This window comes from Ursus americanus, chromosome 22, assembly GCF_024610735.1.
Source record: "Ursus americanus isolate L20-20 chromosome 22, mUrsAme1.1.p, whole genome shotgun sequence".
NCBI classification, from domain to species: Eukaryota; Metazoa; Chordata; class Mammalia; order Carnivora; family Ursidae; genus Ursus; species Ursus americanus.
The window spans coordinates 6,276,442-6,302,455 of NC_142148.1; the positions used below are offsets into that span (position 1 = coordinate 6,276,442).

The window sequence follows — 26,014 nt, forward strand, 5'->3', positions numbered from 1 at the left end:
ACACCCCGGGGTCCCACCTGTGGGACCTGCCTGTTTCCCGCGTAGTACTTCGTGGCACGCAGGAAATAAACGTGTACCTGTGTGTGCTTTTACAATGGTGCTTTCCTCTGTCACACTGTAAGCTCCAAGAGGGACGGACTGGTCGTCACCCGCCTCGGCGGTGGCCCAGGGCTAAGCCCAGGGTCCTGCTCACAGTGGGCACCAGGAAGTAAGTGCCATATGCGTGGATGAAGACAGCCCGAAGAGATATTTCAAACCAGGATGAAAGGGAATAAAATTTTAAATCCAAACAGTTCCCCTGAAAGGTCGTATGAACTTCACACTCCCGACCACATGTAAGAGTGCCCATCACACCAAATAATTTGAAGAAACACAAACACTTACGTGATCGAAAAGGTTAAAGAAGATAGCTCCTTTATGGCTTTAAGAAACAAAAGGCCCCACTGCATTCCTACGGCCTCTCTCGCACATCATGCGTATATGCTGTAGGTCTACTTTATTAGGATTTTTTTTTTTTAAGATTTGTTTGAGAGAAAGTGAGAGCGAGCATGAGCGGGCGCAGTAGGGGGAGGGACAGGGAGAAGCAGATTCCTTGCTGAGCACGGAGCCCCACACAGGGCTCAATCCCAGCACCCCAAGATCACGACCTGAGCTGAAGGCAGATGCTTAACCGACTGAGCCCCCCAGGCGCCCCTATTTATTAGGATCTTCATTCAAAAAGTTTTACTTTAACCACTCTGTATAATCTGATACATTAGGCCTATTGACCTTTGGTCCATTTATCGCAATTCCTCCCGTGTGTTATTCTGTATTTCCCTTTGAGCTACGGAAGTGTAAAGCTGTATGCAGGCCACTCTACGTTCTCAGCTATCTCTTCCACTGCTTTTTGGCTTAGAGAATCTTCCTCCTTCCAGGTTCAGGATGTGAGGTCCCAGGTGAAATCCAGCACCAATTCTTTTTTTTTTTTTTTTCTGGAGGCTTGATTTTATTTTATTTTATTTTATTTTATTTTTAATGATTTTTTATTATATTATGTTAGTCACCATACAGTACATCCCCGGTTTCCGATGTAAGGCTCGATGATTCATTAGTTGTGTATAACACCCAGTGCACCATGCAATACGTGCCCTCCTTACTACCCATCACCGGTCTATCCCTTTCCCCCACCCCCCTCCCCTCTGAAGTCCTCAGTTTGTTTCTCATAGTCCATAGTCTCTCATGTTTCATTCCCCCTTCTGATTACCCCCCCCTTTCTTTATCCCTTTCTTCCCCTACTGATCATCCTAGTTCTTATGTTCCATAGATGAGAGAAATCATATGATAGTTGTCTTTCTCTGCTTGACTTATTTCACTTAGCATTATCTCCTCCAGTGCCGTCCATGTTGTAGCAAATGTTGAGAACTCGTTCTTTCTGATAGCTGAGTAATATTCCATTGTATATATGGACCACAACTTCTTAATCCAGTCATCTGTTGAAGGGCATCTCGGCTCCTTCCACGATTTAGCTATTGTGGACATTCCAGCACCAATTCTTATCCCCTCGGGGCGTGCTACCACGAAGGGCCCGGCTCACGAGCACCCAGCACCCACGGGCTGACCTTCCTGACAAGCACTCAAGGTACAGGGGACACAGCTGCAGCAGGACTTCACCAGCGGCCAGCGGCCTTTCCTTTCCTGATTCTTGCCCGATAAACCTCAACTCCTGGCACATGAAGATCTCCCTACAAACATACAAGGTCTCACCACTGACAGGCGGCACGAATCTGTTTTTATAAAAAAGCACACATGCCACACACAGCCATGCCGCAACCCCGGGAGCTTCAAGAGACTCGACTTTATCTGCCCAATTAAGAAACCTTTCTATGGCAACAGCGACACCTATTCGGCAGAAGGGCCACAGGCACAAGCCACCTGCGAGCAGGCGAAGCGAAACTGCACTCATCTGACTAAATGCCAAGCTCAGGTGCCTGGACACCTGCGTGAGGAGAAGTCTCCCCGGCGTGTGACTCCTGTCTCTTGGCTCCACGATTCTTAGATCGGTCTGTGGGAAACCCGAAGAGACAGCAAGTGAGGGAAGCTTGTAAGCCAGAGAAGGCAAAGAAGGGAAGATTACAAGCATCCAGCCGCGGAGAACAACAGAAGGTTAGAGTTGCTGGCGGTGGGGCAGCGAGGCCAGCTCAGCCACGGGCCCTGGCCCCGCCCCGCCCCTGGCAGAGCCCCGCAGCGCCAGGCCGGGCACAGCTCCCCTGCGTCCCTGAACTCAGGCCCTCTGGAGAGCCATGCTGAAACGTTTGGATTGTTCTGAATGCTATTTAGGAAGCAAACACGATTTTTAAAGGACTTTTATTATTTATCCCTTTAATGAAAAAGGGTCAGATAACCACATCTGGCCTCTGATTTTTAAAAGCATTTATAGACTTTGCCCCACGACCGCCAGGACCCTATCCAGGCTTCAGAACACCAGACCACTCTGCTGCCCTTCATCTGGGCCAGGCTGCCGTCCTGTTGCGTTTTGTAAGGCAGTGATCTAGTCCTGGAGAAATACTGAGAAGCCACTATTTTTCAATCTACGGGTCAGGACCAACAAGAATAAAATCCTCCAGGGATGAAAGGGTAACAAAACTGGCCAAACAACTCCATTCATGTGATTTCAGCGGAAGCCACGGGAAGAGAAGCACCGATGGGAGAGAAAAACCCGGCTGGCACGGCCTCGGCCAGCATTCCGCCCCCCGGCACCTGAGCAGCAGCTTCTGGTAAGTGCTTCCTTAAGTACGCCCAGGTCGGGAGGGGCAGAGACGGAGCAGGTGCACGTATTAAAATAAAATGTTTTTCTTTGCCTCCTTTATAGTTTTAAAACACAAATATTGGAAAGCCAGCAATATTTTTTAATGCAGATGTCGCAGGCATCTTTTTCTCTCAAAACCAGCCTTCGGGTTTTCGTTTCAGCCAAAGAAAATAAAAGGGAATATTTTCAAGTTTGAGACTAGAATTTTTTTTTTTAAGATTTTTATTTATTTATTTGACAGACAGAGAGAGAGAGAGAGCACAAGCAGGGGGAGAGGGAGAGGGAGAAGCAGGCTCCCCGATGAGCAAGGAGCCTGATGCAGGGCTTGATCCCAGGACCCTGGGATCATGACCTGAGCCAAAGGCAGACACTTAACGGACTGAGCCACCCAGCAGCCCGAGATTAGATTTTTTTTTTAAGATTTTATTTTTTCATTTGACAGAGATAGAGACAGCCAGCAAGAGAGGGAACACAAGCAGGGGGAGTGGGAAAGGGAGAAGCAGGCCTCCAGTGGAGGAGCCTGACGTGGGGCTCGATCCCAGAACTCCGGGATGACGCCCTTAGCCGAAGGCAGACGCTTAACGACTGAGCCACCCAGGCGCCCCAGATTTTTTAATTTAAAATGCCACCAGCTGCTCCTTCCTCACACGACAGATAATAACCAAGTCAGCCTCAAGGCCACATCCAAGTCCTCAGTCCTCTCTTTGTGCCAATCACACACATGCTATTTTTGTTGTGGTGGTTTTGAGTAGGATATCACACTGAAGTTTTCCTCTTCATACTGGAGTGGCTGAAAAATGTATACATGCTGTGACTAAGACGTCTGTTTTGCTGGACAGCTGGACAGTGCTTGAATTCAAAATTAGTCTCACATTATAAACAGAAAGAGTTCAAGAAAACCAAATGTTTTAACCTGTGGGTATCGTTCTGAGCCCAGAGACCACAAAAATAAGAGGCATCAAATTTTCATTGCTGTGGCTGGAGTGACTTTTTTAGGACAAACCTACAGTAAATGGAGAGCATTGACATTCACGGTCTTGGGGATCGACACTAACACCCCAGTCCTGCTCAAGCTGGGTCCCTCCCCTGGCCAGGCTCAGTAGGGAAACTCACATCCACCCACTCCCGAACACCCGTCCCGGTGTTCCTATGGGGCCGGGACCATCATACACCCCAACTTCAGTCCAGAAAATGGACACTAAATTGTTTCATCTGGGCAAGCTAATGTTAATGCTCTAAAACAGTAATATTCTAGAACATATGGCAAAGTATTTTAAGTTCATCTTTAAAGATGCCCATTCATTGTCTGTTTACACACAGAAACTACCTTTGTGTAAAAAAAAAAAAAGTATAAAAGATTCAGCAAAAAGTCAGAATATAGGATGTTGTCAATTCCCCTGGAAAGTCTTTATAACGAATCCCATCCCAACAAATTAAAAATGATTGCCTTTAAAGAAAGTGTTCTAGTGGTAACACACGATGCCAAACCCATGCTGCCAACTTCTGTTTCTGGCTGTTAAGGTTTGCCAGGGGGTGGCGAAGGGGGGGCACTGTGGCTGGATAAAGAAGAAGAGAAGAAAAACATACTCAGTTGGTCTAATAATTAGGGGAGTCATGTGTTTTGAAACAACTCTTCAATAGTATCATACGCTTGGGCAAAAACATAAAAAGCAAAACAAGTCCATTTTGACAACTATTAACTGAAAATCATTTCTGCTATTATATAGATTATAATGCTATAAAAAGGAAAAAAACTTAAACCCCATCCCTAACCACAACTTCGGTAATTATTTCTACTGAAAGAGACTCTCCACTATCTCTTGGATGTGGTATGTCTTCAGTCGACTGAATCTATGATCTTCAGAACATTACTCCTTGTTTGGCAACTATTTGTACACTGAACATATTCACTGATTCCGCCTCCCAAAGGCTGCAGTGATGGAGGGACTAAAAGATTATCAGGGTGTATAAGGCCCAGGAAAGGTAATTTCAGTAACTGACAGCACATAAAAAGAGACTTAGAATGCGCTCACTCACACACAAAATAATAGTTTCAGGAAAGATGTGTGACTCCAGCAACACGTGAGGAAACAAGATACTGGAATAGTAAAAATGGGTCTGGTCTGGTCAAACGCACTTCATATCTGCTCCATAAAATACAAGGATAACTGCCAGTCTTTCTAAAACCTTTATTTTTTAAAAAAGATTTTATTTATATATTTGAGAAAGAGAGAGAGAGAGGGACAGTGAGTGCATGTGCATAAGGTGGGGGGGGCAGAGGGAGAAGCAAACTCCCCACTGAGCAGGGAAGCCTGACACGGGGCTCGATCCCAGGACCCCGGGATCATGACCTGAGCCGAAGGCAGACGCTCAACTGCCTGAGCCACCCAGGTGCCCCTTTCTGTAAAATAAAATTTTAAAATATACTTTTTATGGAGGGAAAAAAGGGTCCAAAAATCAGTAAGACCACACTTCTTAATGAGCTGTGTATTCCCCACACTTGAAAAATACCACTTACATGTTTTGGAAATTAGTTCAGTGGTAGAAAAGTCACCTGTTTAATAATTACATTTTCATTATGGCAACAAAAGTCGAGTTTACATTATAGACAAAACCACAACAAGTCACCAAGAATCAAGGCTTGGAAATGTTTGCAAAACTGAAAATGGCACACACCCCCACTTAAAGAGGAACGAGCGGCCAGCCCCGAAGACGCGATGCCCGCGGGGATTTCCACAGGACCCACTAGCTGTTGTGTTAAAGCGACAGCAAGAGCTACGGCAGCGCCGGGGCCTCCAGAGGCTTCACTTACGAGGCGGGCCTGCCTGCCTGCCTGCATGAGCTTGTGTTGAAGCAACGACAAGGAAGCTCAAGTGCCGGTGACCCCGGTCCCCACGGCAGGTGGCATTCTAGAGCACACCGACCTCTCCATCACAGAGGAAAGCCGAGCTGGAAGGAAGGTGTAACCGGGCAGGTGTGAGGCCAGAATCAGAGGCAGAAAGGCGGCAGATGAACACAGCCCAGTTCACACGCCTGTCTCCATAGGAGAGAGAGAAAACACTTAGCCCAGGGATTACCCTGAAGGACAGCGGATTACACACGGGACTTGTCCTCATTTAATTATTACAAACTACTGAAAAGATCCAATTCCCTGTGGCAGAGCCAGAGTTTACATGGGGTGTGATCTGTTGGTGAAGTGGGGCTAACAACGTTCCTATGATGAAACCAGAATCTTCTACTTTGATCACAAGCCTAGAAACAAAACCAAAGAGGACAAGCCAAAAAACCTCCAAAACCTCCTTCCCACACTGCAGCGGTAACACAGGAGAAAATGCAACAAACTATGGCAGATGGGTGCCCTTTAACCAAAACGTGTAAAAGTAGTGAAAAGCTTGATTTTAAATTCAAGAAGGTATTTCCTTCTTGCTAAATTTCTAGGTTTTGTTTATCTTACAGACCAGATAGGAAAATGTGTTCATTACGGTGAGTTTTTGTGTTTATAAAAAGTACTACATAATTTATAAAAATGTCTTTAGAACAATGCCATTACGTTTCATGTTTGGGGCTATCCTCAAGCGTTTACCGACCTGGCACAGAACGCTGTAGCATGGCATATTTGGGCAGTGACTGCTTTTTTATTTTTGAAGTGGGATGGGTAAAAAGAAACTATACGAGGAAAATAAATCCATTTTTTTAAATTCACAACCCGCAATCAGCATTTACAGCTTTTACTGGCTCACAGTTGAAGAACACAAGAAGAGCTCAAAAGGCTGCCTAGTCCAGCTTCATCCAAATGGCATTTGTAATAATGACACAGATGGGCAAGGAGCCAATGTCAATGTGAGCTAGAATGCTGCTCAAAAGCAAATGGGCTTTTTAAATAGGCAATGATATGACTTTTTATGGAAACCAGGAGTCAGGGATTTGTAAACAAGAAAAAAGTCGTTACTAACGTAATAGCTATTTGACCTGATCAGACTTCTTCCTAAATTTCAAAGGTGATGATGTCTTCATGCGTTAATAATTAATTAATCAAAATGCTTTTGGTCACCTTTGCTCCTGCTAAACCTATCCATGCATTTCTGTAGGGCTCCAGAAAGGCAACTCATTATTAAATAATTTTATTACATAAAGATATCTTGTTTTTAATTAGTGAACCCTTCTCTAAAAATAATCATAAACTCAAGTCAACAAGCCAAATTCTGCGATCATAAAACTTCTTTTGATTTGTTGCTTCCTCTACTGGAAAGAGTTGTAACATGACACAGAATAACAGCATAAAATGAACTCTGAATAATGCAGAACAGGACAGCATCTATGTCCAAAATAAATATTTGAGGGTTTTGTTTTGTTTTTTTTAACCTGCCAAGGTAAGGGCAGTAACACATGAAAATATGCTCATCAGGGAAATGCAAAGTAAAACCACAACGAATGATCACCACACACCGATCAGAGTGGTTAAGATAATGAGTCCGAGTACACCAAGTGCTGGTGAGGCTGTAAGGGACTGGAACTCTCCTACGCCGCTGGTGGGAATGTAAAATGGTACGACCTCCTTGGGAAACAGCTGGCAGTTTCACTGTTAGGTATTTACCCCCAGAGAAACAAAAACATAGGCCCTATTACCACCACCCTGGAAACCTGCTCATTTAACATTCCAGAAGTTTTTACACTAAGGGCTGTTTTTGTAAAACTGCCATTGCTCTTAATTTAGAATTGTGTTTAAAGAAGAGCATAGACTTCACTGACTGCCTCTACTGTGCCAAAACAAAGTCTTGGACGCAAACGTCCTGACTGTGAGCTTGCTGAAGTAGTCGTCGCGATTTTCTATTACGTCAGGGAATGTTAGGAGATCTCCAGCATCACCAGTATTGCAAATGGCTATTCAGTGCAATGGGCTGCCTGAGTCCGTCCGGGATGGCTGTGCCCAATTGTGACATCATGTTACGGGTAAATAAGCACTGGAAAATAAACCACAGACCCATGGTATATCTTGTACTTTTGTAAACATGACCTGTGGATAACTTTTCCGTTTTCCCAAAGGCTGATCTATATTTCAATAATTTGAATACATCAGTGTTATCTGAGTCGGTAGAGGTGACCTAACCAACCACCACCATGTTTTGGTGCTAAGGGCTATAACTTTCAATGAAGCTACTGAAATACAAAAACAAAAACAAAGGGCCAAAGACTTGTGCATGAATGCTTATACTGTCTAGTAATCTCCTAAAACCGGAAACTATCTCAATGTCCACAACAGGTGGAAAGATGAACCGTGGCATGCCCACGTGATGGAATCCTGCTAGCAGCAAGAAGGCAGGGACGGTGATAAACACAATGGTGTGGATGGAATCTCAGAATCAGGACCCTAAGTCTAACATGCCAGGCAAAGAGCACACAGTGTAGGCCTCCATTTCTATAAAGTTACAGAACGTGCCAGCAAATCCAGTGATGGACAGAGCATCAGAAATTGCCCAGAGACAGGGTGGAGGGAGGATGGAGTAAAAGGGGCCTGAGGATACTTTCAGGGGGGAGGGGAATGCTTGTCGTGGTGACTGTGCTGATGCTTTCGCGGGCGTGTGCGTAGAGAAAAACGGAGCACGTTACACACCTGAAATACGTGCCCTTCGGTCAAGCTGCAGGTTGGGGGAGGGCTGCCACACCCTAAATTCTCCCTCTTGTTCACCTAGGAAGCTTAAAGGAAAACATTTCAAGCCATGGTGACGCGAAGGCCCTGGGAGCCCAAACCATGAGCCAGCTGCGAGCTACGAAGCCCGGGCTCCTCGTGTGCGTGGCCATCTGCATCTTCGTTCTTCTTTATTTACGGAATCCGACCCCTGAGGAAACAGAGGAGGAGCCCCCCTACCCAGCAGTAGTGGAATGTGGCTTTTACCCCGATGAACTGTGTTCAGCTTTATTTGAAGGGAAAGGGGCCGCCCTCCAAATTGCAAGATTTTGCAAAAACCCTCACGGTTCTCAAATTCTTGCTCATTTACACACCCCAGGAAACTGCTCTAGGATTTCCCGGGAGCTGCGTTTCATAACCAGACCCTTGTCTGCAGAAGAGGGCAATTTCTCTCTGGCATATATTATAACAATTCATAAGGAGCTGGCGATGTTTGTGCAGCTTCTCAGAGCTATTTATGTGCCTCAAAACGTTTACTGTATTCATGTCGATGAAAAGGCCCCGAAGAAGTATAAGACTGTTGTGCAAACCCTGGTTGACTGTTTTGAAAATATTTTTATTTCATCAAAGAGAGCAAGAGTGGCCTACACGGGCTTTACAAAACTCCAGGCAGATATTAATTGTATGAAAGATCTGGTCCATTCCAAATTTCAATGGAACTATGTCATTAACCTTTGTGGACAGGATTTTCCAATCAAAACCAATAAAGAAATCATACACTACATCAGAAGCAAATGGAATGACAAAAACATCACTCCTGGAGTAATGCAGCCACCAAACACGAAATCCAAGACCAGCGAAAGCCATCCTGAATCCACCCCTGAAGGAAATATCTGCATATCTCCAAATAAAAGATTCAAGGACAAACCGCCCCATAACTTAACAATTTATTTTGGGAGCGCTTACTATGTCCTCACGAGGAAGTTTGTAGAGTTTGTACTGACTGACACCCGCGCAAAAGACATGCTTCGGTGGTCCAAAGACATCCAGAGCCCGGAACGACATTACTGGGTGACTCTGAACCGGCTGAGAGGTAAGAACAATCCAGGATGAGAGTCTGTTCAGATCAGAGGCAACAACAGGAGAAGTTCACTCTTGAGTGAACACTCTCTACTTTACTATGGCTCGGGAAACAGCTCTGCATTTTGCAGGACCTTCCACGTGAGGAGTATGGGAGGGTCTTCGGTTTAGGGGTCTGAAGTTTGCTGATAGTGCGCCATGTTCCCAAACCAGCCCGGCTGCTTTTATTCCCTCTCCGGAAAGAAGTCCTACCAGCATCTGAGCACGAATCTTCAGAAACTTCTTCGTTCAGTCATTACATACTACAGCCTACCTACTAGTGCCAGACATTATGCTAGGGGCTCTTTAACAAGGAAATATTAAAGGTAGTAATATTTTGGGTGGCAGATACGATACCTCTGATAGGCTCCCTGAGAGGCAGAGGGAGATCTCATGTCCTTCTTTAAGTGGACTTCTCTTCTCTTTGCATAAAGCTGACTGGCTCCGGTAGGGGATGTGGCCTCAAGTTCAAACAGCTAAGCTAATGGGTCCAGATGACAGTGCAAACACTGAATTTAGCAGAAACCGGTTAGGATCTTCTTATAATCTCTCCCATCCACTAAAAATCCTATTTTCGAATCCCCTCAGAGGGCTATCACGGGGAAAACACAATCCCAAGAAACCCAGCATCATCAGGCCCAGGGCTCATTGTAGGCATTCCATGAGTTACCGGGGATGTGAAAGGGATGGAAGCGAAACACAGCGCCGGAACACAAGGCCAGTGCGGCGCTCCCCACCCGCCCCCAAAGCGTTAACCCTTCATCAGACCACAGCCCAACACTCGGACTGAGGCTGGACCTTCCCTCCACCCCTCCTGTCTCCCGGACTCCTGCCCGTGGAGGAAGGGGAAGGGCCGGCACAGAAGAAGTGGGAGCACAGGGCCGAGGAGCTGCCCACGCCGCAATGCCTGTTCTGCTTCCCCCCCAGATGCCCCGGGAGCCACACCAGACGCCGGCTGGGAGGGAAACGTTCGAGCTGTGAAGTGGAGACACGAGGAGGGAAGTGTTCACGATGGATGTAAAGGTAAAAATCGAACCAAACCAAAAGCAAGCCTTCCCATCTGACAAAAACTCTGCAACCGCTGCCGGGGTGATATCGCGAGATGATCGTTAGCAAGGAGGGATGGGATGAGTGAGGTTCCATTCCATGGGGTCAATTTTTTAAAAACTTATTTAATTATAATACCTAGACAGAAAAGTGCACAAATCATAAGTACTTGGGTTGATAAATACTCACAAAGTGAATACAAAACCAGGCTGCAACTTTAAATGCTTTAAGATAAAAATATGCAAGCTAGCTGGTTTCTTCCATCTGCTCCTAGAATTCAAACCCAACATTTATTAAAAAAGGCTCTGTGTCTCCCTGGGTCTCTACCAGGACAGACGCGTGAGTAACAGGTGTGTGCTCCAGAGCGGGTTCTTAAGTAGTTCTTGCTGAAGGAAGGTCTTTTTGCTTTTTACTCTCAGGAGACTCTCCCTGGGAGCTATGAATTCTTGTCTGGTGTCCCAGAGGTTTTAGTTACCAGGACATTACAGAAAAGCAAGACCTGGGGTGTGGAGGGCAGTGTCCCCCTTTGCTGGACAGGCGGGGACATCACTGGCTGACTGCAGGTTCTCAGGCACCACAGTCTCGGGGGGAAGTGCCTAGGGAGTGGCAGGACCGGAACTGGGTTCCTGTCACGCTGTTCAGGCCTAACACTCTCTGGGCGGCACCGGCTCTCCCCACCCACCTGAAGTCCAGGGTCGGATGGCTGCCCGAGAGGAGCAGACGGTCTCGGGGAGAAGATGGAGGCCAACGGTCACAGAGCGATGTTTACAAGTCCAATAGGGAGAGTTGCAAATGCTCTGGGAGCCCGCACGGAAAGGAAAACGAGGTGTCCGACCTTTATGGGGCCGCCAACCATGTGGGACAGAGAAGGCAGGAAGAGCAGAGCAGACGTGCATGCAGGCGGCCGGGGGCACAGCATCCTCTGTCCGAGGGAATCTGGCCTGCCCTTTCCGTCCACACGCGGCTTCCCAGCCACGGCGGGAGCTACGGCGCAGATACAACCCCCTCTCCTTATCGTGCATGTGTGTGTGGTCCTCGGGCTTGAGTTACAGGAGACCAGACAGCAACCGGGGTCACCCAGTTTTCAAGCTGTTTAAAAGACTGACCTAAAAGAAACAGGTTGCAGACAAATGAAAAGTGTAAAACCTAACACCAGAGTAATTCAAAGACGAGCAACTCCTACTGCCATGTGCGCAGCCGCCCTCCTGACAGGTACCGGGTCGGAAGGGCTGGAAGAATTTTCTAGTTATTTTTAATATTTTAGCCAGGATTCAATGAAGGAGCTATTCACGCAGTAAGAGGGTGACAGTCAAGCAACAGGCTAAGTTGCAACCTTGACCTTTCTTTAGAAAGCAGGTGCTTGTTGCCATTATGCACTGGGGTTGACAAGACTGGTCAATAAATGTTCGGGTGGGGGTCGGGGGCTCAGATTCGTCCTGAAAACATGATTCACTCACAGTACAAGAAGTCATGAAAGGCTGTTGCTATCAATAATAATGATTCAGAATCCTTTGAGTGACAACCTGAATATTTCAATGTTTGCCAAAAAGTCCAATTACTGTGAATCTTAATAAAGATCATCATTGCCCCAAAGTAAACACTTCAGAAAGTTCTTGCCATGGCTCACTCCAGAGCAAACCGTCTACTAGTAAAGCAGTTCTGGCCCCTGCCTTAGGCCAAGCGCTGGCGGGGAGTGTGGCAGACCCTGCCCCCTTCCAGAGTCCGGCTCTGGGCCTGCAGTCAGTCCTCACAGTGACTCTGTTGTTAACGATCACGTTCACACTTTACAGAGGAGGAACCCCAGGCTCTGAGGAGTGAGGTCACTCCCCATGTCACAGGAAGTGGCACAGGAAGTGGCAGAGCCGGGTCTCAAACCAGGTGCCACTGGCCGGTGCCCCTCCACTGGATGAGCTGACAGAGTGACAGTCACCCTGTTGTTATCAGCAACAAAGAGTTTATTTGTAATCATCAAAACAGCACGAACCTGACTCAGGACTTTTCATTCGCTTGCGTCCCCTTTCGGCTCAAACTCATGTGTGCAAATGACAGAACCATCCAGTTACAATCAAGGGGCAGCTGATTTTCTTTTCACTCTTAAGTTTTTCGGACTGCTTGTCTCATATTCAGACTTCTCAAGGGCTGAAGTGTAATTCTGAGACTCTGACACTGTACCAAGAGTGTCTATCAGAAAGATTTCAATCACGACGACAGTTACCACTTACGGAGCGCTCACCCCGCTCACAGAGCTGCTTGGCCCTTAACCGAATGAAGGCCTGCTCACTAAGGGAACGTTCTTTCCGCCTTTTTCCAGTCTCACAAACAACACTGGATGATTCTGTGCGTGCAGTCCCACCCCTTTCCTATAATATTTCCCTCAGATAGGTTTTCAGAAGTAGGATGACGGGGTTGGTGTGGAGGGAAAAGCAGGGCAGAGCTGGGCAGAGAGCAAGGTCTCCAAAATGGGTAGACCTTTCCCTCACACGCCAACGGAGCGCTCGCTTCTCTGTGAACCGAAGGGGGTAATGGGAGCCACCGCACGGCGTTGGCGGGAGGGTGACAGAGAAGGAAGTGCCGAGCACAGCGGCAGGCACATGGACGTGCTACTGAGTTCATCTGGAAGGAATGAGCACTAGATTCTATCATTCCAATTAAATTCCTTCCATTTACATCACACGCTCACTCTGCAAGAGTGAGAACGGACGGCAGCGAGGACCTGTTACCACCGCTGCGATTCTTGTGATCTACCCGCAAACACGGAGAACAAAGTTCGTGGAACCTAACACAGAATTTAGAGTGGGCCCGGCAAATGAGTGCTATTACACCTCCCTCGTGTGTTCATGACTAACGAACATTCCACAGCATTCCCTTAAAGCAGCCATTCAACATGCCAGAGACCACTGATAGAACGAGAACATCCCCGTCCCCACTGATTCAAAACCCAACACAGAAGCCCCTGTCGGAGCGATCCGGGAAGTCAGGTCCGGCCTGCGCTCGCGTGAAGCAGGGGCCTTTACAGATGACCTCGGAGAGCTGTCCCTTTTTGTGTGTGACCGTAAACTGACGAGGACACAAAGGCGGCAGGTTTTTGTGCTTCTTTCTACAGGCCGCTACGACCACGAGAGCTGCGTGTATGGACCAGGGGACCTGCCGTGGATCATTCGGTCGCCTTCTTTGTTTGCCAACACATTCGACTCGACAGACCCTCTGGTGGTGACGTGCCTGGAGCGGCGGCACCGGCTGCGGGCGCTGCGACAGGCAGAGGCTCCCGTGGAGCCACACTGGCGTTTCCCACGGGACAGTCACTTCAACGGGAGGCGGAGCCGCTGAGCCAGAAGCTGCGCACTGTCTGCTTTCTTACCAGGGCCGCCTGTTCCCGGACTTGTAAGTAACAAGAGAGCTTTCAGCCAAAGAAGAAAGAATGAGAAGGGATTCCCTGAGACAAGCTAGTCGTCAGATGGATTTAGAAACATGCTGTTGACAAGCCGTTCCTATTAACCACAGGCCACTTTTCTAGCCTTGAGGAAGAGATCACGGGAGGAAAAGTGACTCAAGGTACTGCTGGTGGCCCCCCGACCGGCCAGCTGGACGGCTGACTGCTTCCGTAAACAGGGGCTGCAAGCCAACCCCCCCCACTAGATCCTGACTCAAGTTAGCTAAGAACACATCTGATTTCTAAGATACTATTGTGTATGAGGTTCTAATAAAGAACAAACTCGCACTGGAAATGACTCTGCTTCTCTGCACAGCGCTCTCTGGCTGCGGACCACCCACTCTGTTCCGGCAAACCTAGAAAAACACAGACTGTCTACTTCCTTTGGGTAAAATGAAAACGAACCCAGAGTTGAAACACGCTTTCTTAAAAAGGTTGCCCTACGTTTCCCTAGTCTCGTGGCACTAACAGTACCGTCTGTCCCGATGGCTACGTGCCACGTCTGGGCTGCCCCATACCGATGACCACAACCATGACCACAACCACAACCACAGGGGGCTTCGGGGCATTCGAAAGGTAGACAGTGTGACTGATTAGGTGAATTTTAATCTTTATTTTAAAAAAATTTACTGAACTGAAATTCAAATAGTCACATGTGGCTGGTGGTTACCATACGGAACAGCACTGGCAGGAACGATCTTAATTCTCTCTACTCACAGATTTGGGTCTCTAAACAGTCCATGGCTTTTTCCTCATTCTGTTGAGGACTTTCTCTATATTCTCTTTCTCTAAAATAGTTTGTGGCGTCGTACAAGACTGAGAACGTGCTACTATGAAGCGGCACAACACGAAACTACTAAAAATAAAGGAAAAGCAGGAACCACGGGAGAAGACACTAAAAAAATAAACGTATAATTCAAAAGCAGAGTCCAAAGCCTCAGTAAACTGCAGCTTTGCAATGAAATCAAATCCACTCAGTCAATGCAAATAGCCCCTGGAAAGCACAAAGCTTTCCAGAAGGAAAAGAGGCTCTGAAAGCAGGTCCCACAGATCAAATTAAGTAACCACAGAACATTAAAACCACCGTTCCAACAAACATTTCTCCCACCTAGACACCTAATTCCAAGGAAAGCACACACTGAAAATGTTAAAACTGTCGGCAAGAACGCCAAGAGCCCCACAACAGCAAAGCTCTGCTTTTCTACGCTAATTTTTATAGGCAAACACGGTGCTCACGGATGTGAGCTACATTCCGAAAGTTCAAATTCACCACAATGGTGTCCTCTAAATTTTATAACAACTACTAGCAAGTTAAGGGCAAAACCCATTAAACAAACAAACAAACAAACAAACATATCTTTTCAAGTTACTTGCAACACAAGCTGCCTTCGTTTTGTTTCAATGTCGACTGTACGTTTCAATGTTCATTCAACAGCCACAGTGCTGTGGAAGGGTCTAATCCGGGCATCTACTTACCGGATGTGCCATGAGGATGAAGCACTTAGATGTCTGACTCATCTCACAGATGAGGAAACTGAGGCACAGGGCAACAGTGGGACTTTCCAGGACGACACGGCTAAGGAGGTGGAGCTGGGATTTGGACCTAAGCAGGCAGTGCGGCTGCAGAGTCCAAGCCTTCACTACACCACCTCACCTCATACAAAGAAACGAACTCAAACACAGAGCCGCCCTCCAAGGGATCAGACGTAACAGAAGAAGCCACCTTAACAAATCATTCCAGTAAAGATAAAATAATGGTAAGTAACTCAAAGGCATGGTGGAAGGAAGCAGGAGGAGATTCAGGGAAGGACACGCTGGGTTTTAGTGGAGTGCTGGGGGAAACAATGGGAGCAGAGGCTGACAGCCAGGCAGCCACCAAGGCTGGGACAGGCCAGCGAGGCCAACATAAAGCAGCAGTCTTCGCCGGCGTTAGAACCAACGAGAAACTGCTGTTCGCTCTACTCTGAGTCAGACTCTCACTGTGTTCCTTTGTAAGAACACAATTAAATCACATGCAAAAAGAACGTCTGAAATATACCACTACACACTGTCTCTTAAAGGTGACACATGAATCGGGATCTTGAGATAATTTCCCTTTTTGGGAGCAGAACCTTCTCGCTCAATGTAGACGCTACTGTTTAATTTTTCTATTAGATCTCTCTAACACGTGAGGAAGTTCAAGCTGCCTATCCTGCATGTTATGCAATTCCCTGAGTCTTAATACTTCCAAAGACCATGAAGACGGCAGAAAGCTAAAATTCCCCGAAAGAGGTCAGAGCCTGAAAAAAACTCAGCATTTGCAGACCACTTTTTGTTTTGTTTTGTTTTTGTTTTTTTAAATATATTTTTTAAAGATTTTATTTATTTATTTGACAGAGAGAGAGACAGCCAGCGAGAGAGGTAACACAAGCAGGGGGAGTGGGAGAGGAAGAAGCAGGCTCCCAGTGGAGGAGCCTGATGTGGGGCTCGATCCCAGAACACCAGGATCACGCCCTGAGCCGAAGGCAGACGCTTAACAACTGAGCCACCCAGGCACCCCTCGCAGACCACTTTTGAAGGCACCCCTTTCCCTAACATTTTCTCCCCTTTCCATTCCACCTCCCCACGAAAAGACAGCAAAAAAAGTGGTACCTGGCTGGCTCAGTCAGTGGAACACGTGACGCTCGAGCCTGAGGTGGTGAGAGTTCAAGCCCCACACTGGGCATAGAGATTACTCAAAAAAAAAAGAACCAGCATGATTGTAAATTTTTGTTTCACTTCTGACTTTAAAATATCCACACGCCCTCCTCGATGACCACAAACCCTAACTAAATGAAGTCAGTGGCAAGTCAAATGCTACTGGTCACAACTCTAACACCTAACTTAGGGATTCTCGAACTTTATAGCACATGCAAATCCCCATGGCTGGGGCGGGGGCAGAGGATCTTGTTAAAATGCAGATTTTGATTCCACAGATCTGGACAGGGACCCAGGAGTCTGTGTTTCTTCAAAAGAGAAAAACAAAAAACCTCCCAGGCGATGCCACTATTGCAAGACCGTGGCTCATGCTTTGAGTAACAAGCACACCGTTTATCTGGCAAACTGTAATTACTCCAATGTGTTTCTTTATTACAAGAAGGGAAGAAGACAATTAATTTGGGGAATTATAATTGGGGAATACAATTAATTTTTTGGCTAGTAACGTGTTTATAGTGAAAACAAACAAACGAACAAACCTAGCAACTACATCTCTTTGGACCCTATTTATGGAAATCAAGCGCGTACACCGTGTGTTTCAGAGCACACAACCGGAGCGACCTCAAACCCTTGAGTCTCTTCTAGTGAACTGAAAAACCAAATGTATAGGAAACTACAGAGTGAAAAGTAGAGAAAACGTACACCCTAACTATCCCTGAGGTTCCTGAGTTATTCTTACGACACTGGTTTCTCTAAATTTCAGACATTACTTACAAAACCAAAAGTATTTGTATTAGACTTTGATGCTGGGGCTTCATCTCACTTCCTTGACATTTCCCTGACGCACTGAGTTCCTGGAGCTGCACCTGACTCTTCCTTTTGGCAGAAATGGCTGGTGTTCCCTTCTTCCTGGGCGTCCAGCTCTAGGACCCTTCCCAGGCTTCCCTGCAGGTCGGTGTGGCCACATGACTGAGGGATGGACAACAGAACGGGAGCAGAAGTGATGAGCACTGTCTCCCAGCCTGGCCCACAAAAACCTCCTACTCTGTATGCTCCCTGCGCTGTTCCCACCAGTCGGCTGAGTGCAGAACACTCCAAACCCCAGAGCAGGTCTGAGCCATAAGGCAGCAGGAGCCCGAGTCCTTGAGTTTCCCTTGGAAGAAAGCTGCCCGACCAGGAACTTTCACTGCATTAGCCACTGGAACGTAAGGGCTGTGGGTCATACCAGTTAGTCAACCGTGCCTGATACGCTTAGTCTTCCTACACTTTAGAGACTTTAAATTAAAAGCAGGAGTTTGATTCCTGATAGCAGTACATACATTTGTCATTTATTATTTTAAAATGTCATTGTTTGGAATCTGGATCTAAAAGGAAAGTGTCTAAGAATTTACTACAATCCTTCATTTTACATATTAGAATCTGAAGCCCAAAGAAGCGATAGTCTCAAGCCAGCACCGGTGTGTGACCCAGAGCTGACACATACCAGGCTCTAAGGGTTGGTTATGTGGATGAATGACTCCCACTCAAGTGAGCCACTGACTGTCCCATGATCTATGATTTTCTAAATTGTACAGTGTTATACACTGACTGTGTCCCCTACCAAAAATTTGAAGTTCTAGTCCTCAGTATGTCAGAATGTGACCTTCCCGGAAATCAGATCGCTGTAGACATAGGTAACATGCAGTCACTGGGGTGGGCCCTACTCCAATGACTGGTGTCCTTACAAAAAGGGGAAATTTGGACACAGAGAGAGACTCCATAGAGAGAAAACCATATGAAAACACGCAGGAAGAAGATGGCCATCTCACAGCCCTTAGAAGGAACCAAACCTGCCAATACTGCGATTTCGGACTTCACGCCTCAAGAACTGTGAGTAAATTTCTGTGCAGTTACCCACTTTCTGCTGCCTTCTTATGGCAGCCAGTATTAGCAAACTAATACGTGCAGTATTCAGTCTAGCTCTGCAAAGGCCATTTTTTACGTGAATCCTGTAAGTTAAACGTGCTCATTATCTTGCTCTTCTGGCAACAGATTTATTTTTCTGAAAATTCTCTCCCTGAGGTATTCCTGGAGGACAGCCAGCATCCTGTCCTGCCTGCTGGAGGTTTCGACAGCCATGGCAGCTGCCCTCATGAGACAGAAAGAGCTAGTGCTCTTGGTTCTCACCTGCCCTCTGCTCCCCTTGTGCAACCCTGCTGCCCTCAGTTCCCCTTTCCACCTGCTTCCTTCCCTTCCCTTGAAGTGCTCAAGGTGCTGACATTTCAAAGTTCACTAGCGTCCAGTGAAACTTCTCAAGTACCAAAAAAAGGTTTCAGACTTCCCTTGCAATGCTGTATTTCCATGACCTAAAATCAACTTCTCTGTAGAGCTCTGGGCAGACAGTCCTGTTTTGCTGCCAGCTTGTTAACACGGTCACTAATGGATATGCGAGGTCAGCCTATGCAAAGGGCAGCTTCATGCCATCTGAGGGGTGGTCAACATCATGGGCAGAAGAAAATGCAAGTCTGGCTGCTTTGGATCAGTCAGTCCCCACGCCTGGCTGCCTGCTGGAATCATTCTGGGAACTCTTAAAAGCAGGATTCCATGCGGCTCTACCCCAACTGTGAAGATTCAGACTTAGGGGGTCTGAGACGGGGAATGGGAACTTATGTTACTGTGGAGAGCCTACCGTGCAGCCTGGTTTGGGAACCACTGATTTAGGGTATTTGGCTTCTCTGATAAATTTCAGCTTTATTTCCCACCTTCTCATATTTCTTTTCTTTCAAGCAGACTTCCAGAATGTATTTGCAAATGTGTCTAACACATAAACAATACCTTCCATATTATGTGGGGAAACACACACACACACACACACACACACACACACACACACCCCTGAACACAATGTATACAGGGTTCCCCTCCTGCCCGAAGGAGCCCCAGGCCAGCCACGAGCCGGCTCCTACGGTGCTCCTCCCACAGGAGCCCTGAGCAAACCTGCTGCCAAATTCCTCCTCCTGTTCGGCCCCAACATTTGGGCATCCTGCATGGCCCACGCATTTACGCTCCCACAGGCGTCAACGGCTCCTCAGTGCACACCCACCTGGACCTGCTCCTTGGGCTGGCCCTCGAAGTTTCCACCATCCTGTCCGACTCACTTCCCAGGCCTCTCTCCCTGCTTGCACACCCCGCCCTGCCCACGTGAGGACGACACCTCACATTGCAGTTCCGTCTCAGCAGGCCGCCTGGGCCACTTTCTCCTTCTGGTGTGGCAAGTGCTCCTCTCCCTCCTCCTCTTCTCAACAGCCTTCTCCTCTTCCACCACCCTCACCCACATCCTACCGCCACCACTTGTGGCATGTCCCAGAGCCTCAGGCATCCCTGCTGACCTACCATCAGTGTCTTGATGTATTTCTGTAAACATGCCCATTGCTTCTAATTTTACTTAAATTTACTTTAAACGTTCACTTTATACTCCTGCCATAAATATCAAAGCAGCACCCCTTGCCACTACAGCAGCCTCTCCCCCTCTGGGACATCACCCTGTGTTTCCTTCCCAGCATTAGCACCTCTCCAACTGGACTGTGGGTTCCATGAAGCAGGGGCTGTATCAATCTTATCCCCCAGGCTGTCCCACCGTACCATGCTTAAGACACCCTCACAGGTGTTCCGTGAAAGTTGCTGAATGAAAGAACAGCTCACAACAGGGAGAAGCAGGATGAGGGGCCCAATGAAATCCAAGCAGAGTCAATATGGGAGAAAACACAATCAGGACCTGTTGGCATCCATGACATCAAACCAAATGGTAGCTTTTCCGTGGCCAACAGAACACCAGAGACAAATGTCTGGGTCTGCGCTAGCGCCACCGTGAAAGCAAGGCCATCAGCATTTCCGTCCTGTGAGCTGCACAAGTGAGCGCCTACAAGTGTTTGCCCCCCTGTGTGAGCACTGACCAAGGACCTGCGACATGCTCTGCAGGTGAGAGGCGGACAAGCCTTGCTCCTTGCTCTCCAACACTCACGGTGGAGCACAGACGATTGTGAGCGCAGCGAAAATACTCTGGATGACGCTATGATGCTGGATACCTGTCATTATACATTTGTCCAAACCCACAGAACGTACACCACCAAGGGAACCTTAAGAGATCTGGGGTGATGGTGTATCGATGTAGGTTTATCAGTTGTAACAAATGTACCCCCCCACCCCCAGTGGGGACATTGATAATGGGAGAGGCTGTCGGGGGGTGGGGGGCACAGAAGGAATAGAGGAAATCCCTTACTTTCCTCTTAATTTTGTTATGAAAGCTACTCAAAAATAAATAAATTCTTACAGAAAAAAAAAAAAAAAAGGAAAAAACACAATTGACCCAGTCCAGTGGGGAAACCATGACGTAACTACCAATTACATTCTGATGAGATCAGTGGGATAACAAGGTGCCCAGGGAATGGGGAAGGAGGCTTAGCAGCAAGGGTTCACAGAGGAAGCAATCGCTCTAGAGCTAAGGTTCAGGGGGGCTTGACCTCCCCGGGCTGGCAGGTCAGGGGAGAGAGAACAAAGGCACAGGAGGTGGTCAGGGAGCGGCCAGAGCTCGGCCTGAGCTGGCCAGATAGGCAGGGACACCACAAAAGGCAGTCTGAGTCTACATCTAGCAAGGCTGAGCCATGGAAGGTTGTAAGCAGAGAAACAACTAATCAGATCTGTGTTTCAGAAAGAATTGAAGGATGTTGAAATGACACATGGAGGGAGGGACCCTAAACCATCTGATTTCGTCAGCTACCAAGACGGAACAAATGATGGATGTCAACAACTCACTGTGTGACAAACTTCTGCTTTTATCTCTTTCAAGGCTCGTTCAGAAAACACACAACCACAGCATCGCAGGAAGCAAAACCTGGAGAAATAATCCAAAATGGAGGATGACTTAAATAATAATTTAAAAATGGTCACCCAGATTATTAGTTAACATATGTTCAGGTCATACAAAGGCCAAGAACTACAAAGAGAAAAATGGTCACATTTGATTCCATTAAGGAAAAAGAAATTCTTTTGTCCCATATATATTTATTTATGTACTACCTTATAGATAGATAGATAGATAGATAGATAGATATGCCAGAAATATAGGCCATAGTCCCATTCCTGGTCCCTTTTAATAATCCTTTAGAATAAAGTCTCTCCTACAAAAAAAGTAAATACGTTAAAAAAAAAACCCTACAAACATACAAAGTCAAAATATAGAACAGGACCTCTGGGAGATTATTTTATATATATATATATATGAGATTCACGGTTTATATATATTCAAAAAGGTCTCCAAAAGCAAAAATAAACGATGTATTAGAAAAATAGGCAAAAGCATGAACATGAAGGAGAAATATAAATGGCCAAAACATATAAAAGATGCTTAACCTCCACTATTAATTAAAGAAATTCACTGCAGAACAACGATGTGGCATGCTTTACGTATCCGGCTGCAGTGAGCGAGACTGACGTCATCCAGCTGAAAACAGAGGACAGAGGCGCATCTGTTGGTGATGGGCACAGCACGGTGCGTCTTAGAAGGAAAATTTGTCAGTATCGAGGAAAGAACCACTTTTCAGAGCATCTACAGGAACACGCTCACGAGTGTGCAAATGCATAAATATGTGTTTATGAAGTTGTGTAGGACAGTGCAGCTTGTAACAAGGAAAAAGAGGAAGGCACCTAGATGTTCATCAACAGAGCAATGGTTACATAAATTATGAACACTCACACAGCTATTAAAAGGAGTAGAGTAAATCTGTATGCAAGGCCATGAAAACATGCTCACATTAGACAGAGAAGTAGGAAAAAAAAGAGGTTAGAAGATATGTATAATATGTTTCCACGACTGGAAAGATACACATTTATTTCTATTTCTACTGGCAGAGCAGGGATGTGCAGAGCGTGTATGGCGGTGCTGAGCTGGTCTGTGGGGGTGTGTGAGACTCCAAACAACTAAGAATGTTGCTACTGGAGGCTGGGACTGGGGGAAAGGGGCAAAAATCACATGCACATTCTACTTTACTCCAATTCCTTAGGGATTATAGTGGATACAGACTGCCTTAACAAAACGCAATTAATAACACTGCACTACATTCATTTACTGTTTTAGGACCCCCCCCCCCAAAATTCTATTTTATGGATGCTTACTAATTAATAGTTTAGAAAATTATTTTTTTAAGATTTATTTATTTATTTGACAGAGAGAGAGAGAGAGAGAGAGAGAGAGAGAAAGAAGCAGAGGGAGAGGGAGAAGCAGACTCCCCGCTCAGCATGGAGCCTGAAGCGGGGCTCAATCCCAGGACGCTGGAATCATGACCTGAGCCGAAGGCAGCCGCTTAATGACTGAGCCACCCAGGTGCCCCAGAAAATTATTTTTCTTTAAACAAAGGCTCGATGTTTTCATTACACTAGTCATTTATTTCTATTTCTCTCTGTATTTAAATCTTTATTATATAAGCTCTATTTTATTTTATTTTATTTTTAAAGATTTTATTTATTTATTTGACAGAGATAGAGACAGCCAGCGAGAGAGGGAATACAAGCAGGGGGAGTGGGAGAGGAAGAAGCAGGCTCATAGAGGAAGAGCCTGACGTGGGGCTCGATCCCAGATCGCCGGGATCACGCCCTGAGCCGAAGGCAGACGCTTAACCGCTGTGCCACCCAGGCGCCCCCTTATTATATAAGCTTTAATAAATGTATGAAGTCACCCCAAATTCATTTCCTGTGTGCAGGCCCAATATAGCAGGAGGGCAAAGCCAAAACAGGCAAAGCTCAATTAACTGGGAAGAGAGGAGAGAGATTAACCAGCGAAAAAGGGGAAAAACTAGGGAAGCCACGATGGGAGCAACAGGCTACAGATAACCCCTGCTCAAGACCCCAGAGTTGAGTCTGTTTCTGCCAAGTTCCTCTTTTGGGGTGAACCATGGTTTTCTTAAAAAGAAGTGGGAAGCCAGACACAAAAGGTCATATACTGAATGATTCTATGTATAGAAAATCTCCCGGGGCACCTGGGTGGCGCAGTCGTTGAGCGGCTGCCTTCGGCTCAGGGCGTGATCCCGGCGTTACGGGATCGAGCCCCACATCAGGCTCCTCTGCTATGAGCCTGCTTCTTCCTCTCCCACTCCCCCTGCTTGTGTTCCCTCTCTCGCTGGCTGTCTCTATCGCTTCAAAAAATAAAATTAAATTAAATTAAAAAAAAAAAAAAAGAAAAGAGAATCTCCCAAATAGGCAAATCCATGAAGACAGAGCAGACTGGTGGTGGCCAGGGGCTGGGGCTGGGGGAATGGGGAGGGACTGCTTTGTGACTATGAAGTTTTCCTTTGGCGTGAGGGAAATGGAGGAAAATGGAAGCAGATGGAGGCTGGTGGCTGCAGAGCACTGTGGCTGTACCAAACACCCCTGAAACATGCACCTTAAAATGGTCACCACTATGTTACAACTTAAACCTTGAAATAATGTGTGTGTACACCACATACAGAAATACACACCAAAGTGGGATGAGGTGAGGTCCCTGAGTCTGCTTCCCCTAAACTTCGGCTTTTTAATTAATTACTTTTTCTTTCTTTCAGCTTTATTTAGGTACAACTGACAAACACCCATTGTCTATATTTAGGGCGCACAACTTGATGATTTGAAATATGTACACACTGAAATAATCAGCACTATCAAGCCAATTAACATATCCGCCACCTCACAGAGTTACCACTAAATGATAAACTCTGAGAGGCTTCACTGATTGAAGTCATACTATATGAAGAATATAATCTTTAAAAGCTCCTTGGGCCTAAAATTTGACTTCTCTCCAAATCCACAAAGCCACAGGTAACGCCACTTCAGGGTATGGTGGTCACGCTCTCTGGCACAGTTTGCCACGCATAGCGCACACACATCCGTTAAACGGATGTGTACAAATGTGCCAGAATGCTCCAGATCCAATGTGGTTGTTTATAGTTCAGTTTTTATTTACTTGAGATTCTCCCCCCACTTCACCCCCGCCCGTTTCTTGAATGAAAAGAGTAAAAAAAATACTACCTTTCAACAAGTAATATGTTAGATGGAAGATTCCAGATGGCAGGTGGGACTACCAGTTATTAAAGATATTTCTAAATGGTGGGAAAACAGTTGAAAGCTTTGGCTTACTGAGACATTCTACAAAAAGACACCTACTAACCCATTCAACATTCATATCTTTTAAGGCAGAAATATACAGGTCACTTATGTTTGCTATAGAACTCTTGACCTTAGAATTTCTGGTGCTCTAGTCGGAGGATTTGTTCGCTACAAATTCAAAGCAAGTTATCATTATCAGCTAGGTCTTTAGCTGACTGATTGACCACACATTATGTGACAGTTTTCCACTGTATGGTTTTCAGCAATTATAAGGAAATGGGAGTTGTCTGATGTGCAACATTTGTCCTTTGCTTTCCTCCCATAAGAAAAGACCAAATAATCCAACTCAAGTCTTGTAAGTCACAGGAGAAATTTTTAAAATCCCTCTTTACTTTAGGTGCTCCTACTCTCAAGAACAGAAAGCACAGACACCAAAGTTGAGTGGACTTGCTGGGGCACCACGTTATAAACAGCTGTTAGGGAATGAACATGGTCTTATGCCAGCACCGCCACTTCTAAGGCACTACCCAAAGCAAAGGACACCTTAAAGAAGAATGTGTGATTATAAAGGTACAGCACAAATGCTAAGAACACCAATATTACCCAACCAGACTCCACACCATCTGCCCCACATCTGTTACTGACCTGTGCCGGCCATTCATCTCCAAGCCCACAACGGGGCAGATGAAACGTGCCCGCTGGAGGTCATCGTGTTTGTCACCTTTTGTGTTTCCTTTGTCCCCTTCCCAGGCGGGATTATCAGAAAGCCTTAGTTCTGTCACATTCTGTGAAAAACCATCCACAGTTAAGAATTCATCTGATAAATGGATCATGCTTAGCCTCAATAACCACCTAAATCGACCGAGAAATTGTTATTCCAGTCCTTTCCCATCCAAACCTCTTCTTCCTAGCTCCTTTCCTTTGGCTGTCAACTGTGACATGGATAAAAAAATTAAACCATAAATTATGATGGAAAACAAGGGTTTTAAAATTCACTGGCAAATGAATTAATTTCTATTTTACAAATATTTTCATATTTAAGGAAAATTACCTTTGGCCATGAGAAATAACCCCGCTAAGAGAAAGCTTTGTATTAGTTTCATCCAAAAAGGAACATTTTCTTTCCCTGTGAATGAATCCTCACGGAGGCTGTTCCATATTCCTGGCGGCCCATGTTTATTTAATAATTGAACAGATAGTAAAATCTATGAGGCCACAG

General features: G+C 46.2%; 2 protein-coding genes across 4 annotated transcripts in view; one reads left to right on the top strand and one right to left on the bottom strand.

Moving 5' to 3' along the window:
* RTF2 (replication termination factor 2) overlaps positions 1-26,014 on the bottom strand; it is a 40,284-nt gene that overhangs the window by 7,894 nt on the left and 6,376 nt on the right. For both annotated transcript variants that reach the window (XM_045808430.2, XM_045808429.1), the window contains exons 4-5: positions 25,441-25,580; positions 21,475-21,553 (exon numbers count right to left, since the gene is read on the bottom strand). In XM_045808430.2, coding sequence (XP_045664386.1) covers positions 21,475-21,553; positions 25,441-25,580 — 219 coding nt within the window. The remainder of the gene's footprint in view (positions 1-21,474; positions 21,554-25,440; positions 25,581-26,014) is intronic.
* LOC123799366 (putative beta-1,3-galactosyl-O-glycosyl-glycoprotein beta-1,6-N-acetylglucosaminyltransferase 7) lies at positions 1,878-20,938 on the top strand. 2 transcript variants are annotated; one of them, XM_045808426.2, is made up of 4 exons: positions 1,878-2,753; positions 8,476-9,504; positions 10,458-10,553; positions 13,681-20,938. In XM_045808426.2, exons 2-4 carry the CDS (start codon positions 8,535-8,537, stop codon positions 13,902-13,904), a joined length of 1,290 nt encoding a protein of 429 aa, XP_045664382.2. In that variant the 5' UTR covers positions 1,878-2,753; positions 8,476-8,534; the 3' UTR covers positions 13,905-20,938. The 2 variants fall into 2 exon arrangements, with proteins under 2 accessions (XP_045664382.2, XP_045664384.2); XM_045808428.2 differs by lacking the exon at positions 1,878-2,753 and having other exon boundaries at positions 8,364-9,504.